Here is a 13,570-nt window from a genome sequence, read left to right as displayed (position 1 = left end):
TGAACCAACGAAGGAGCTTTTGGTGCTGGTTTGGTTCCAAGTGCCTCTTGTACGTGGAAATTCTGCATTATTGTGGGCTGGGGGTGAGGAATTCCACGCTGAGGGCAGAGAGTGTGAAACTCCTCGGGTGCTCAGGTCCTTGGGAAGCGCCCCCAGCTCTTCTTTTTCAAGTAATTCATTGAGCAGTTTAGCTGTGAGACTGGAGAGGAGCACGGGAGGCTGCGTGTGCCTGCTCTCCGCATGACTTCAATAACCTGTAACAATTACCAAACCTAATGAACGCCACGGAAATGAGGCGGAATGGGGCAGTAAATTGGGCTTTTGGGGCGATAATTCGGGGTTTTGGGGCGATAATTCGGGGTTTTGGGGCGGTAATTTGGGAGTTTTGGGGCAACGGTCTCCTCCCGCCGCCAGGGGGCGCTGTGGCACCGGGCTCCCCGCGGTGGCCCCGCCCCCTCCCGCGCGCACCAATGGCGGCCGTCCCTCGCGGAGTTTTGTCCCCGCTGCCGCCCCGTAGCCCTGACACGTTTCCATGGAGGAGCGGCGCGCGTGGCGCCGGGGGGGGCGGAGCCAAGGCCCGGCCTTAAAAGGGCCGCGCCCCTCACGGGGCTGAGCGGGAGCGGCGGCAGCGGCGGGTGAGAGACCGGGGAACCGGGGGGGAACGGGCAGGGGGACGGCTGTGCTGCCCTGCCCTGCTTCCTTCGGCACGGGCAGCCCGAGCCCCCGCGGCTGGCGGTACCCGGCGCTCTGGAGTCATTCCGGTGCCCGGCTGCGTTCCGCCGCTCGGCCCCGGGACCCCTCCGCTCGCTGCCGGGCCTGTCCCCGCTCCCCGGCTGGAACCCGCGCTGGTTCTGCCTTCCCCGCCCTCTCCCCCCGGGCCCAGGCGCTGTTTCCCCCAGCCCCGGGAGGGCAGTGTCCCGGTTCGGCTCCTCCCGGGCCGGGGTCCCGCGGGTGCCGTGCCTGCCCAAAGCCCTTCCTGCGGAGGGGCCGGCCCGGGAGGGAACGGCTGCAGGGCAGAGCTGGTGCCCTGCAGAGACCGCCCCGGTTAATTAATTAATTAATTAGCTAATTAACAGTGAGAACTGCTGCCCTGAGGGGCACAGGTGAGCCCAGGGCTGGGTTCACCAGGAAGAGCCCGGGCTCCGGGATGTGCCACCTCCGTGTCCGGGAGGTGTGACCGGCCCTGCCCCGCCCGTCCCTCGGGCAGGACCGAGCCGAGCCGTGCCCAACCGAGCCGTGCCGGGTCGTGCCGTGCCCAACCAAGCCATCTGGCGCTGTCCCCGCAGGGAGCCATGGCAGAGACCATCCTGGTGACGGGCGGCGCCGGCTACATCGGCAGCCACTGCGTGCTGGAGCTGCTGCAGGCGGGCTACGTCCCCGTGGTCATCGACAACTTCCACAACGCCATCCGAGGTACGGGAGCCCCGGCCCGGCTCCATCCCGCGCTGGGCTCGGCTCCAGCGCCCCTCACTCCCCTCCATCCCCAGGCTCCGAGGCGCTCCCCGAGAGCCTCCGGCGGGTGCAGGAGATCGCGCACCGGCCCGTGATCTTCCAGGAGCTCGACATCACGGACGAGGCGGCGCTCCAGGAGCTCTTCAGGAAGGTGAGAGCGGGAGCGGCCGTGCCCGGGGTGGCTCCCGGGGTCCTGGCAGGGGTGGGAGCCTCGGGAGCAAACGCAGTGCCCGCTCCTGTGGGGATCCTGGCTGCTGCCCGCTGCCGTGGCTCTGAGCCCAGCCCGTTCCCCCTGCAGCACCGTTTCTCGGCCGTGATGCACTTTGCGGGGCTCAAGGCCGTGGGGGAGTCGGTGCAGAAGCCTCTGGAATATTACAGAGTGAACCTCACCGGGACCATCCGGCTGCTGGAGGTGAGAGGGGCCGGCAGTGATCCCGGGCTGCTCCCTCTGCCCTCCCCGTGCCCAGGCCCTGCCGGCGCCCGTGCAGGGCTGGCACAGGGCACGGAGCTGCAGCAGCGCTGCCCGTTGCCCCTCGCAGACCATGAAGGCCCACGGCGTGAGGAACATCGTGTTCAGCAGCTCCGCCACCGTCTACGGGGACCCCAAGTACCTCCCCCTGGACGAGAAGCACCCGGTCGGGGGCTGCACCAACCCCTACGGCAAATCCAAGTTCTTCATCGAGGAGATGATCCGGGATCTCTGCAGAGCAGAGAGGGTGAGGAGCTGCCCTGTGGGGCTGCAGCCCGGCTGTGACCCCACACCGGGTGTGTCCCCACGGGGGTGACCCGTCCGTGTGTCCCCAGGACTGGAACGCCGTCCTGCTGCGCTACTTCAACCCCATCGGCGCCCACGAGTCGGGGATGATCGGGGAGGACCCTCAGGGCATCCCCAACAACCTCATGCCCTATGTGGCTCAGGTAGGGCCCCCACAGCCCTTGGGGGTCACAGGGAGGGGACGCAGGCGCTGGGGCTCCACGGGGCTGTCCCTCTGTGCAGGTGGCAGTGGGACGCCGCGAGTTCCTGAGCGTCTTTGGGAATGACTACAAGACGGACGATGGAACGGGTGCGTCACGGGACGGGGGGATTTGGGATGGGGGAATTTGGGATTCCCAGACCCTGCCCTCACCCTCTGCGTCCCCACAGGAGTCAGGGATTACATCCACGTCGTGGACCTGGCCAAGGGCCACATCGCTGCTCTGAAGAAGCTCAAGGAGAACTGTGGCTGCAAGGTACCAGCCTTGGGGTGCTGCCAGCCCTGGGGGGACATGGGGGTGCCAATGGGGCCTGAAGTAGAGCCTTTCTCCCCTTGATCCCTGTCCTTTATTCTGCTCCCAGATCTACAACCTGGGCACAGGCACCGGCTACTCCGTGCTGCAGATGGTCCGGGCCATGGAGAAAGCCTCGGGGAGGGAGGTAAGGGCAGAGCTGCAGGCTCACAGGCACAGGGCAGCACTGCCCCCACAGGGCCCTGCTCCCCCCCAGCAGCCCTGGCCCCGTTTCCTCAACCCCCCCGGAGCCCCCCAGCCCTCGGTGCTGCTCTCCCTGCAGATCAAGTACCGGATCACGGCCCGGCGGGAGGGGGACGTGGCCTCCTGCTACGCTGACCCCACGCTGGCCGAGCGGGAGCTGGGCTGGAAGGCTGCCTTTGGCCTGGACAAGATGTGTAAGGGCATCCCCTCCCTGGCACGGTGGGCACTGCCAACCCCCTGCCCTCCCTCACCTCCCCTCTCCTGTTCCAGGTGAGGACCTGTGGCGGTGGCAGCTGCAGAACCCCACGGGCTTCAGCAAGAACTGAGCTGTGCCGAGGGCTGGCCGGGCCCAAGGCTGCTCTGAGCCAGCTCTGCCTCCTTCCCCGAGGGCTGTCACCATCCTGGGAGGGCACTTCCAGCTCCCCCTCCTGCCTCTGGCACGGGGCAGGAAGGCTGGAGCATCCTCAGCCTCTCCCCTCCTCATCCTCATCCCCCAGGTCTTTTCATCTCACAGAGCAGAACCACAATGAACAGAGAACAGAGCCAGGGCCTGGTTTGGCACCACGGGCGTGGAACGCCCCTGGGAATGCCCAGGGGCTGCAGCCAGCCCTGGCTGGGAGCTCCTGAGCCCTCCCTGTGCCCTGGGCATCCAGCACTGGGACAGCTGAGCCCAACCTGCAGCAGAGCCCCTGTTCCCTCCTGGCACAGGGGGACCCCAAGGCACCTCTGCCCCTCCCCTGGCACCAGGAACCTCCCACAGGGACCAGTCACATTCCAAGGCTTCCTCCAACCCCCCTTTTCTCTACCCCCAGCATGGTTTTGGGGACCAAATCTCATCTCCCCCTCTCCTGCTGAGCTGGAGAAGCCCCTGCCCAGGGCTGTGCCAGCCTGGCCTGGCTGCCCACAGCCCCCTGGGTGCCTGCTCTGGCCTCCTGTGGCAGCCACTCCCCAGAGCCCGTTGCCAAAGGCTGCCCAGGAGCCAGCTCTGCCCCGTCCCACACTGCTTCTATTTATTCCTGGCAGCTCCCAGGGCAGGGATGACGCAGCCAGCCCCGTGTGCTGTCGGCTGGATGAATAACTTATGCTCCTAAATTATGAATGGAGCTTTTGATTTGTTTTTAAAATAAACTTTCCTACTTTCTAAGTGGCAGCTTTGTTCTGCTTCCCCTCAGCCAGAGCTGCTGCCCCTAAAAATGGCACCTGGGGCCTCATGGAACCCCATTCCCCCCAAATCTGTGGTCCTGCCTGGCCAGGGATGACGCCAGCTCAGCTCCGGGATAAATTGAGGATTTATTTCACCTTGATTCTCTGTGGAACGCACGCACACACACACAAAAAAACCCAAACATGTACAAGGAAGACGAGAAGAAAAACAACAACAAAAAAATAAAAAAAAAACCAAAAAAAGAAAAAAAAAAACCCAGAAAGAAAAAACCCAAAGCTGTACTGAGGAATGGAGAGAAGCCGTTCTCCCTCCCGGGGTCCCGGCACTGCTCGGGCAGGGAGTGAGCAGGAATGCTCTGCAGAGGGATGGTCCCAGGCCCCCCACCACACACGGTTCCAGTTCACAGTCACACAGGTCAGTCTGTCCATCACCAGCCCTTGGTGCCCCCAGGGAGCTGCCATCCCACCCCTGCCAGCCCCTGGTGTCCCCAGGGAGCTGCCATCCCACCCCTGCCACCCTCTCATGCCCCCCAGCCAGGCGAGGGGGCCGGGGGCACAGCAGCATTAAAACACAGTATAGACGAGCCAGCAGGGCAGAGCCCAGGGCAGGGCTGAGCCCAGGGCAGGGCTGGGCTGCCCCAGTGCCAGCAGCAGCTCTGCTGCTTTCAGACTTCCTAAAAGGAGCAAGAACAAAAAGCCCAAGCCAAGACCCCAGGCAGGGTGGGCCCCACGATGCACTCTCCAGAGGGAGGTTATTGCTTTGCACAGCCCGGGCAGGAAGGGCAAGGCTGGAGCAGAACTGCCGGGGCTGAGCCCCCCCAGAGCCCCCCAGGGCAGCCCTCCCCTCCCTGGCACAGGGCAGAGGCTCCCTGGGGCAGGGCAGGGGGAGCAGGGCCAGCCCTGGGGCCAGGGGAATGTGGGGGTGTTTTAAAAGCCATGATCAGCCCTGGTTGGGGGCTCAGCCCGGGGAGAGAGGGGGTGAGGGCAGAGCTGCTCCACAGCCACTGCCCCAGGCCCTGTGGGAGGGGAGGGTCAGCCAGGAGCCCCCCCAGAGGAGACATTCGGGGCCCCAGCACGATGCCAGCAGTCGGGAGGGGACAAGCCACAAGTGATTGTACATGGGGAGGCAGGAGCCCCCAGTCCTGGGGGCACAGAGGATGGGGCACAGCAGCCCCCGGGGCTCAGATGATGGCTGGGAGCAAAGCTGCTCCTTCCAGCTGCACCAGGAGCCAAACCCGGGGTGCAGGGACCTCCCCCTCCCCAGGCAGCCCAAGGCCAAAGGGAAGGACAAGTAGCAGCAAGAGAAGACATTGAAGACGGGGCCGGTGGCTCCGTGAGTGTAAACGAAGCTTTGGGGCTCCGAGGGTGCAGAGCTGAGCTGGGAGGGGGGAGATGCCTCTGGGATGGAGATTGTAAAAGCAACAAGAGGAGGAGGAGGAGGAGCAGGAGGAAGGAGGTGATTATCTCAGGAGGGCAGAGCTGCCCCAGGCCGATGGCTGAGGGGAGTGTGCGTGTGTGACAGGCGGGGCCGTGCGGGAGGTGCGGGAGCTGCACTGACCCTCCCTGCCGGCCCCGGGCAGCCTTTGGCGGTGCCAGCCCAGGGCAGAGCCTGCCCCGGGGCCTGGGGGCGTCCGCAGGGGAGTCCCGGGTTCCTGAGCTCTGACTGAAAACCCGCGAGTCGCCTGAGCAGAGGCCGAGAGCCGCCACCGAGGGCAAAGCTCCGAGCCCCAGGGGTGCCCCAGCCCCGCCGCAGCCGGGCACGTCCCGCCCCTAATACTGGTACAAAAACCCCAAACCCGAGAGGAAAACCTCACCCGCGCCGTGCCAGCCCCGCGGGGACCCGAGGGGACGGTGACCTTCCCCCGGGAACCGCTCGGAGCCAGCGCAGGAGAGAAAAGGCCACTCCCAGACTCGCCTTAGGCAGCTCCGATGCGGGAGCGGCGGGAGAGCCGGAGGGGGCGCGGTGCGAGGACGCGGGCACGGGTGGGGGTGGCGGGAGGTGCGCTGGGGGGGCCATGGCTTCCGTTCGCAGCTGGCGGGTCACAGGGACAGGCGGTGACCTCGGCACCCTCCCCTGCGACAGTCCCGAGGGGCTCGGCTCAGATCCGGGGCAGCAGCTTCTCGATGAACTCCTTCACCGCCATCATCTCCTGCGGGCAGCGCACGGCCCGTCACACCGGGGCTGCCCCGGGGCCGGGCTGTGCCCCGGGAACGGCCCGGGGCTCTGCACCTCCCCCGGGGCCGGGCTGTGCCCTGGGAATGGGGCTCGAGGCTCTGCACCTTCCCAGAGGTCGGGATGGGGCACAAGGGCTCTGCAGCCTCTCAGAGCAAGTCAGGAACAAACAGACCTCATGTGTTCCCCACCCTGCCTGGGATCAAAAGATCCCAAAGGGAAGGGACCCACAAGGATCATCCAGCCCTGCCCAGACCCCTCAACATTCCCACCCTGAGCACCCCTGTTCAAACACTCCTGGAGCTCTGGCAGCCTCGCAGCTGTGCCCATTCTTTGGGAGCCTGGGCACTGCCCAGCACCCTCTGGGGAAGAACCTTTCCCTGAGCTCCATCCCAGCCCTCCCCTGACACAGCTCCAGGCCATTCCCACGGGCCCATCACTGATCACCACCCAGGGGGTGCCACCCCCTCCCTCCACACCCAGCACTGACCTGAGGACAGGAACCGTGCATCACTCCAGGGTAGGTTTTGAACTGCACCTTGGTGGGGGTGACCACAGACTTGAGCTTCTCGGCAGTGAGGGCCCCGAAGCGCACGGGGATCATGGGATCCATCTCCCCGTGGCACTGCAGGATGGCAATGTCCTTGTTCACACCGTTGTTCGCCGCCTGCCACGAGGAGGGGACACTCAGTGAGGGGACACCAATGGTGCTTTGTGTCCCCAACACAAGCCAGCAGTTCCCTCCTCACGAGGGAGAGCTGCAGAGGGAGCATCCCATGCCAGGGGTACCTGTGGGAAGGCCTTGTGCAGCGGGAGCCAGCAGCTGAGCGCCACGATCCCGGCCAGCTGGTGCTGGCAGGTGAGAGCCGTGTACAGCGACAAGGCACCGCCCTGCAGGGGGAACACACAGTCAGCGTGGATCAACGAGGGATGCAGGGACACCCTCAGGCCCAGCTCACACCCACCCATCCCCCTGTGACAGGTGGAGCAGGAATTGGGGTCCCTCACCTGTGAGAAGCCCCCCAGGATGATGCGGTTGGGGGGGATCCCGTTCTTCATCTCGTGCTCAATGATTGCTTTAACTGGAAGGAGATGGAGAAATGGGTCAGTGGAAGGGGAAAGGGCTGAAAAGCATCAGCCCATGCTTCAGGGTGCACATCAGGGACAGGGAGGTGCCAGAGAGGCCAGGGGAAAGTTTGCTGGGATCACAGGAGCAGAAACAAGGGAGAGGTGGAAGACACCTGCTCCATCACAGTGAGGGAGAGGCACACAACAGCTCACCACCTCCCCTCACAGAGCTCCTTACTGTTTTCTGCAGCTTTCTTGATCCCAGCTTCATCCTCAGGTGCATCTGGAGTCAATCCCATCAGGTCAAACCTGGGGGAAGCAGCAGGGTCAGCCAAAACCTCTCCCAGCACCCTGAGTGTGGGGAGGCAGGAGCTGGGGGTGCTCTGCCCTTCCCTGGCCCCCACAGGGCAGTGGATTTTGTTCCCCCATCCCTCCCACTCCCCACCCAGCCCTGTTCCCCGAAGCACTGACCAGGAGGGCATGACCATCTTCATGTTGAGGGTCACCGGGATCCGGGGCCTGTGGAGGAACATTTTGGGTGGTTGAGCTCAAGTGTGAGGGGAGCAGGAAGACTGACACCTCTCCCCTTCCTGCTGAGCCCCCTCCTGCCTGACCAGGGATGCACAGGGAGCTCCAGAGCCTTTTCCTTTCCCTGCAGCCATCAGGGATAAACAGGAAAAGAAGGGAAAGGAAAGAGTCTCTGGTGCTGCTCACTCTGTGGGAGCAGCTCTGCCTGCAGCAGGAGCTGACCACGGCAGCAGAGCCAGCCTGGCTGGGCAGCCCTGCTGGGCTCAGGCCTCCCCCAGCAGCCTTGGCAGCCTCAGGGCCCCCCAAGAAGCCCCCCAGAAGCCCCCCAGGGCAGCACTTACGCGTGAGGGCAGATGTACTTCACGTAGGGGAGGCGGATGGAGGAGAGAGCATCGGCCCAGCTGTGCCTGGGGAGGGACAGGAGATGAGCCCAAGGCTTGTCCCAGCCACTTTCCCTTGGCTGCTGCCCCCCAACCCCTCCCCTGAGCTTATTTACCCACCCCATCAGCCTGAACCCTCTTGAACCCACCCCAGCACTGATCCCATCTGAGGGGAGCACACAGAGCCCCAAAGCTGCAGGCAGGGAGGACAGGGAGGAGGGAGTGTCCAGACAGGGAGGAGGGAATCTCCTGGACAGGGAGGAGGGAATGTCCAGACAGGGAGGAGGGAATCTCCTGGACAGGGAGGAGGGAATGTCCAGACAGGGAGGAGGGGATCTCCTGGACAGGGAGGAGCCCTTTGTCACCACCATGGGACCTCCGAGGTGGCCTTGCAGAGCAGAGATGTCCTCATGCAGGCCCAGCCCTGCCAAGGCCTGGAAAAGCCGCAGTGCTTATCAGCAGTGCTTATCAGCAATCCCTGAAGGCAGCACAAAATCCACCCGTGGGGGGTGGGGGGCTGCCAGGCTGCTGGGATCATAAATATTCAAGAGCAGACAGCTGCCAGCAGCAATTCCCTGCCATTCCCAACCAGGCTGGTGCAGGAATGGCTGCAGACCCCAGCCCAAAGCCCCACACAAATCCTGGAGATGCCCTGAGGGAAAGCAGCAGCAAAAGGCTGGGATCTGCATCTGGCAAACCACACATCCCAGCCAGAGCAAGCTGCAGGGACACTCACCCCGTGTCTCCAAGGCCATGGAGGAAAATGACCTGTTAAACAGAGAAGGAAGGGAATTAGCTGGTGTGAGAGTCAGAGGGGGCAGGGCTGGGCTGGGCTGGCAGGGAGGTGGCAAATGGACACTTAGTCACCAACTCCAAGAGGCTCAAATTAGCGTGGAGCAGGGATGGGTGGGTCAGGGATGTGCTGTCATCCTGCCACAGAGCTGCCACGGGCAGGGCCCAACTCCTCTGCACAGCACAGGGACAAAGAGTGACAGATCATCCCACCAGGAGTGGCACCAGAGCACAGGCCCAGCCTGAATCCCAGAAGGGGCTGGAAGGGACCTTAAAGCCCCTCCAGTGCCACCCTGCCATGGCAGGGACACTTCCACTGTCCCTGGCTGCTCCAAGCTCCATCCAACCTGGTCTGGGACACTGCCAGGGATCCAGGGGCAGCCACAGCTGCTCTGGCACCCTGTGCCAGGGTCTGCCCACCATCACAGGGAGCAATTCCTTTCCTCTGTCAACAAGGACTCACAAATCCACCTCCACAAGCTCTTCATCTCAGGCTCCAGCACCCCCTAAGCCTTGGAGAGCAGAGGGAAGGCAGCCTGCAGACCCCAGGGAAGGACTGAGGGGGGTTCCTTTGGGAGATTTGCTTTTAAAAGCTTAAAAGCCCAATCAGCCCTAAGCCTGTGCCTTGCCGAGCTGAGCTCTCACCTTGGAGCAGAGAGGACAGCACAGAGCCCTTGCTGGCCTGCTCATGGAAGCAGCTCTGTTTTCCGTGGGGGGCAGCAGGGGAAGGAGGGAGGGAAGGAGGGAGGGAAGGAGGGAGGGAGGGAAGGAGGGGCAGCCCTTACCGCGGCAGTCTCCCGCTCTGCCCCTGACACGGTGACAGCGTCGGCGAGGAGGGGGACAGACATGTTGTTACCACACATACACCGAGAGGGGTCGACACTGGCACCTGCGGGAAAACAAACCTGTCAGCCCCCTCCAGCAGCTGCTTCACCCACGGCAGCAGCTGTCTGGGGGGGAAATTAAAGAGCAGGTGAAGGCTTCGAGGGTGGAACACCCCACGCTGTGGCCTGGCACTGCTGGAGAGCAACGCTCCCCGCGTGGGGCGCTGCAAGTGTTAAAATTAGCCTGGAAATTACACCTCAGAGCCAGAGTTATTCCTGTGGCTGCACCGGCGTGGGCAGAGGGCGGCTGGGCAGCGCAGCTCAGCATCCCCTCATCCCTGCAGCCCTTCCCTGAGCTGGGCAGGAGCCTGACCCACATCTGCTCCGAGCAGGAAGCAGGAAAGCCTCGGCACGCAGCTGCACGGGCTCTGCTGCACCCATAAAGGTCCAGCCCTGCTTTATGGGGCTGTTTAGGATGAACCAGAGCTCTGGGAGCTGGTCTGAGCCTCCCCAGTGATGGAAAACACCCCTGTGGCTGCCCAGGGCAGCAGGCAGGGTGGGCACTGCTGTCCTGTGCCCTGCCAGACCCCACAGGGCTGACTGCAGCCAGCCTTCAGCCACAACAGTCCACGGTGTTTGCTCCCACTACGCCACAAACCACAGCTGCTGCTCCCCACAATCTGCCCTGACCCCGCTGACCACCTCACTGATTAGATCAGAGCTTGTTTAGGGCACTGCCATTATCCCCCAGGAACAGGATCAGCCTTGGGAGCGCGATCACAGAATATCCTGAGCTGGAAGGGATGGAGGATCATCCATCCAGCCCCTGTCCCTGCCCAGACTCCCCAAAAACCCACCCTGAGCATCCCTGGAGTGCTGTCCAAAGGCTCCAAGGAGGGAGGGAGGGAAGGAGGGAGGGAAGGAGGGAGGGAGGGAAGGAGGGGCAGCCCTTACCGCGGCAGTCTCCCGCTCTGCCCCTGACACGGTGACAGCGTCGGCGAGGAGGGGGACAGACATGTTGTTACCACACATACACCGAGAGGGGTCGACACTGGCACCTGCGGGAAAACAAACCTGTCAGCCCCCTCCAGCAGCTGCTTCACCCACGGCAGCAGCTGTCTGGGGGGGAAATTAAAGAGCAGGTGAAGGCTTCGAGGGTGGAACACCCCACGCTGTGGCCTGGCACTGCTGGAGAGCAACGCTCCCCGCGTGGGGCGCTGCAAGTGTTAAAATTAGCCTGGAAATTACACCTCAGAGCCAGAGTTATTCCTGTGGCTGCACCGGCGTGGGCAGAGGGCGGCTGGGCAGCGCAGCTCAGCATCCCCTCATCCCTGCAGCCCTTCCCTGAGCTGGGCAGGAGCCTGACCCACATCTGCTCCGAGCAGGAAGCAGGAAAGCCTCGGCACGCAGCTGCACGGGCTCTGCTGCACCCATAAAGGTCCAGCCCTGCTTTATGGGGCTGTTTAGGATGAACCAGAGCTCTGGGAGCTGGTCTGAGCCTCCCCAGTGATGGAAAACACCCCTGTGGCTGCCCAGGGCAGCAGGCAGGGTGGGCACTGCTGTCCTGTGCCCTGCCAGACCCCACAGGGCTGACTGCAGCCAGCCTTCAGCCACAACAGTCCACGGTGTTTGCTCCCACTACGCCACAAACCACAGCTGCTGCTCCCCACAATCTGCCCTGACCCCGCTGACCACCTCACTGATTAGATCAGAGCTTGTTTAGGGCACTGCCATTATCCCCCAGGAACAGGATCAGCCTTGGGAGCGCGATCACAGAATATCCTGAGCTGGAAGGGATGAAGGATCATCCATCCAGCCCCTGTCCCTGCCCAGCCTCCCCAAAAACCCACCCTGAGCATCCCTGGAGTGCTGTCCAAAGGCTCCTGGAGCTCTGGCAGCCTCAGGGCCGTGTCCATTACTCTCTGAGGAAAAACGTTTCCCTGATCTCCATCCTAAACCTCCCCTGGCTGAGCTCCAGCCCCTCCCAAGGTCCTGTCCCCATCCCAGAGACCAGAGCCGCCCCTGGGGACACCTTTCCTCACCCTGCACACCCTGCCCCAGCTCCACCTCCCACAGCAGCACCATCCCCAGCGGGTCAGGGCCACACAGACCACCCCAAACCCCCCCAAAAACCACAGAGTGCCAGCAGCCAGCCTTACCCAGGAGAAACAGCCTGCTCTGCGTGGCAGCCCGGCCGAGACCTGCCCGACTCGTTCCACCCACTGCTCGTCAGCCGCTTCCCCACTCAAACAAAACCACCGGGAGCAGAGCAGCTCCCCGGCTCTGACACAGCCACACGTGCCCTCCCGTGGGTGCTCCAGGGGCAAAACAAGCCCGGAGAGGAACAACACCTGCCAAAAACCCCGGCAGGGAGACACAGACACGGCCAGGAATGACAGAGACACGGCCAGGAATGACAGCACCGTCCCCCGGCAGCGATGGGGTGCGCTCCTTGCTGGGGAGGATCCAGGGATGCTCAGAGCTGCCCCAAACATTCCCCCTGGGAATCTCAAAATTTCTCCTGGGAATCTCAAAATTTCTCCTAGGAAACTCAAAATTGCTCCTGGGAATCTCAAAATTTCTCCTGGGAATCTCAAAATTTCTCCTGGGAATCTCAAAATTTCTCCTAGGAAACTCAAAATTGCTCCTGGGAATCTCAAAATTTCTCCTGGGAATCTCAAAATTGCTCCTGGGGATCCCAAAATCCCTCCTGGGGATCCCAAATTCCTCCTGGGAACCCCAAAATTTCTCCTGGGATCTCAAAATTTCTCCTAGGAACCTCAAAATTTCTCCTGGGGATCCCAAATTTCTCCTGGGAACCCCAAAATTCCTCCTGGGAACCCCAAAATTTCTCCTGGGATCTCAAAATTTCTCCTAGGAACCTCAAAATTGCTCCTGGGAATCTCAAAATCCCTCCTGGGGATCCCAAATTTCCTCCTGGGAACCCCAAAATTTCTCCTGGGATCTCAAAATCCCTCCTGGGAACCTCAAAATTTCTCCTAGGAACCTCAAAATTGCTCCTGGGGATCCCAAAATCCCTCCTGGGGATCCCAAATTCCTCCTGGGAACCCCAAAATTTCTCCTGGGATCTCAAAATTTCTCCTAGGAACCTCAAAATTGCTGCTGGGGATCCCAAATTCCTCCTGCGAACCCCAAAATCCCTCCTGGGAACCCCAAAATCCCTCCTGGGAATCCCTGCCCCGCTCCTGGAGGGAGCACAAGGGGACCCCCAGGATAAACCCCTCAGACGTGCCCGTGTGGGTGTAAAGGCACAATCCGAACCAGGAGGTGAATTTGGGTCCGGTTCCGAGGTGTGGCACCCACCGGTGGCACCGGACGCGTTCATCAGGCGTTAATTAGCGTTAATTACCGTGCCTCAGCCTCTCCCCCGGGCCCTGAGCCCCGCCGGGAGCGGAATCCAGCGGGGGGCTGCAGAAATCCCGCCTGGCAGCGGAGGGAGGCGGGATCTCCCCACGACCGGGAGCGCCGGTTTCCTCGGTGGTACGTGCCGCCGCCCCCCCCTCCCCGCACCTCTCCCGCGGCCCGGCGCGCGCGCTCCTCGCGGCTCCCCCCAGACGCGCTCCCACAGGAACTTCCGGCAGCGCGGCGGAAGTGACGCAGAGCGGCGCCGGGAACGACCGGGCGGCCATGGTGGGAACGGGCACCGGATCGCGCTGGGAACCGCGGCCGGGCCGGCCCCGACCGCGCCCTCAGCGCGT

At 63.1% G+C, this 13,570-nt stretch overlaps 2 protein-coding genes across 7 annotated transcripts; one reads left to right on the top strand and one right to left on the bottom strand.

The window, feature by feature from the left end:
• The first annotated feature begins 111 nt into the window (after positions 1 to 111).
• On the top strand, positions 112 to 4,066 carry GALE (UDP-galactose-4-epimerase). 5 transcript variants are annotated; one of them, XM_041460876.1, is made up of 10 exons: positions 112 to 1,413; positions 1,488 to 1,603; positions 1,751 to 1,864; positions 1,992 to 2,168; positions 2,257 to 2,370; positions 2,450 to 2,516; positions 2,597 to 2,682; positions 2,789 to 2,866; positions 3,002 to 3,116; positions 3,193 to 4,066. In XM_041460876.1, exons 1-10 carry the CDS (start codon positions 1,293 to 1,295, stop codon positions 3,246 to 3,248), a joined length of 1,044 nt encoding a protein of 347 aa, XP_041316810.1. In that variant the 5' UTR covers positions 112 to 1,292; the 3' UTR covers positions 3,249 to 4,066. The 5 variants fall into 5 exon arrangements, with proteins under 5 accessions (XP_041316810.1, XP_041316807.1, XP_041316809.1 ...); XM_041460873.1 differs by having other exon boundaries at positions 112 to 635; positions 1,287 to 1,413; positions 2,789 to 4,066; XM_041460875.1 differs by having other exon boundaries at positions 3,002 to 4,066.
• A 127-nt stretch (positions 4,067 to 4,193) lies between these two features.
• LYPLA2 (lysophospholipase 2) lies at positions 4,194 to 13,545 on the bottom strand. Of its 2 annotated transcripts, XM_041460888.1 has the most exons (10): positions 13,383 to 13,545; positions 10,806 to 10,909; positions 8,972 to 9,003; positions 8,197 to 8,262; positions 7,799 to 7,846; positions 7,566 to 7,636; positions 7,268 to 7,341; positions 7,049 to 7,150; positions 6,750 to 6,926; positions 4,194 to 6,236 (listed from the first exon to the last, which is right to left on the bottom strand). In XM_041460888.1, exons 2-10 carry the CDS (start codon positions 10,881 to 10,883, stop codon positions 6,186 to 6,188), a joined length of 699 nt encoding a protein of 232 aa, XP_041316822.1. In that variant the 5' UTR covers positions 10,884 to 10,909; positions 13,383 to 13,545; the 3' UTR covers positions 4,194 to 6,185. The 2 variants fall into 2 exon arrangements, with proteins under 2 accessions (XP_041316822.1, XP_041316821.1); XM_041460887.1 differs by lacking the exons at positions 10,806 to 10,909; positions 13,383 to 13,545 and adding an exon at positions 9,813 to 10,043.
• Positions 13,546 to 13,570: the final 25 nt, after the last annotated feature.

Source organism: Pyrgilauda ruficollis, unplaced genomic scaffold (assembly GCF_017590135.1).
Source record: "Pyrgilauda ruficollis isolate IOZ18807 unplaced genomic scaffold, ASM1759013v1 scaffold149, whole genome shotgun sequence".
In the NCBI taxonomy this organism is placed as follows: domain Eukaryota; kingdom Metazoa; phylum Chordata; class Aves; order Passeriformes; family Passeridae; genus Pyrgilauda; species Pyrgilauda ruficollis.
Note: the sequence above shows the minus strand (reverse complement) of the source record. Positions and strands in the feature narration are given on the sequence as shown.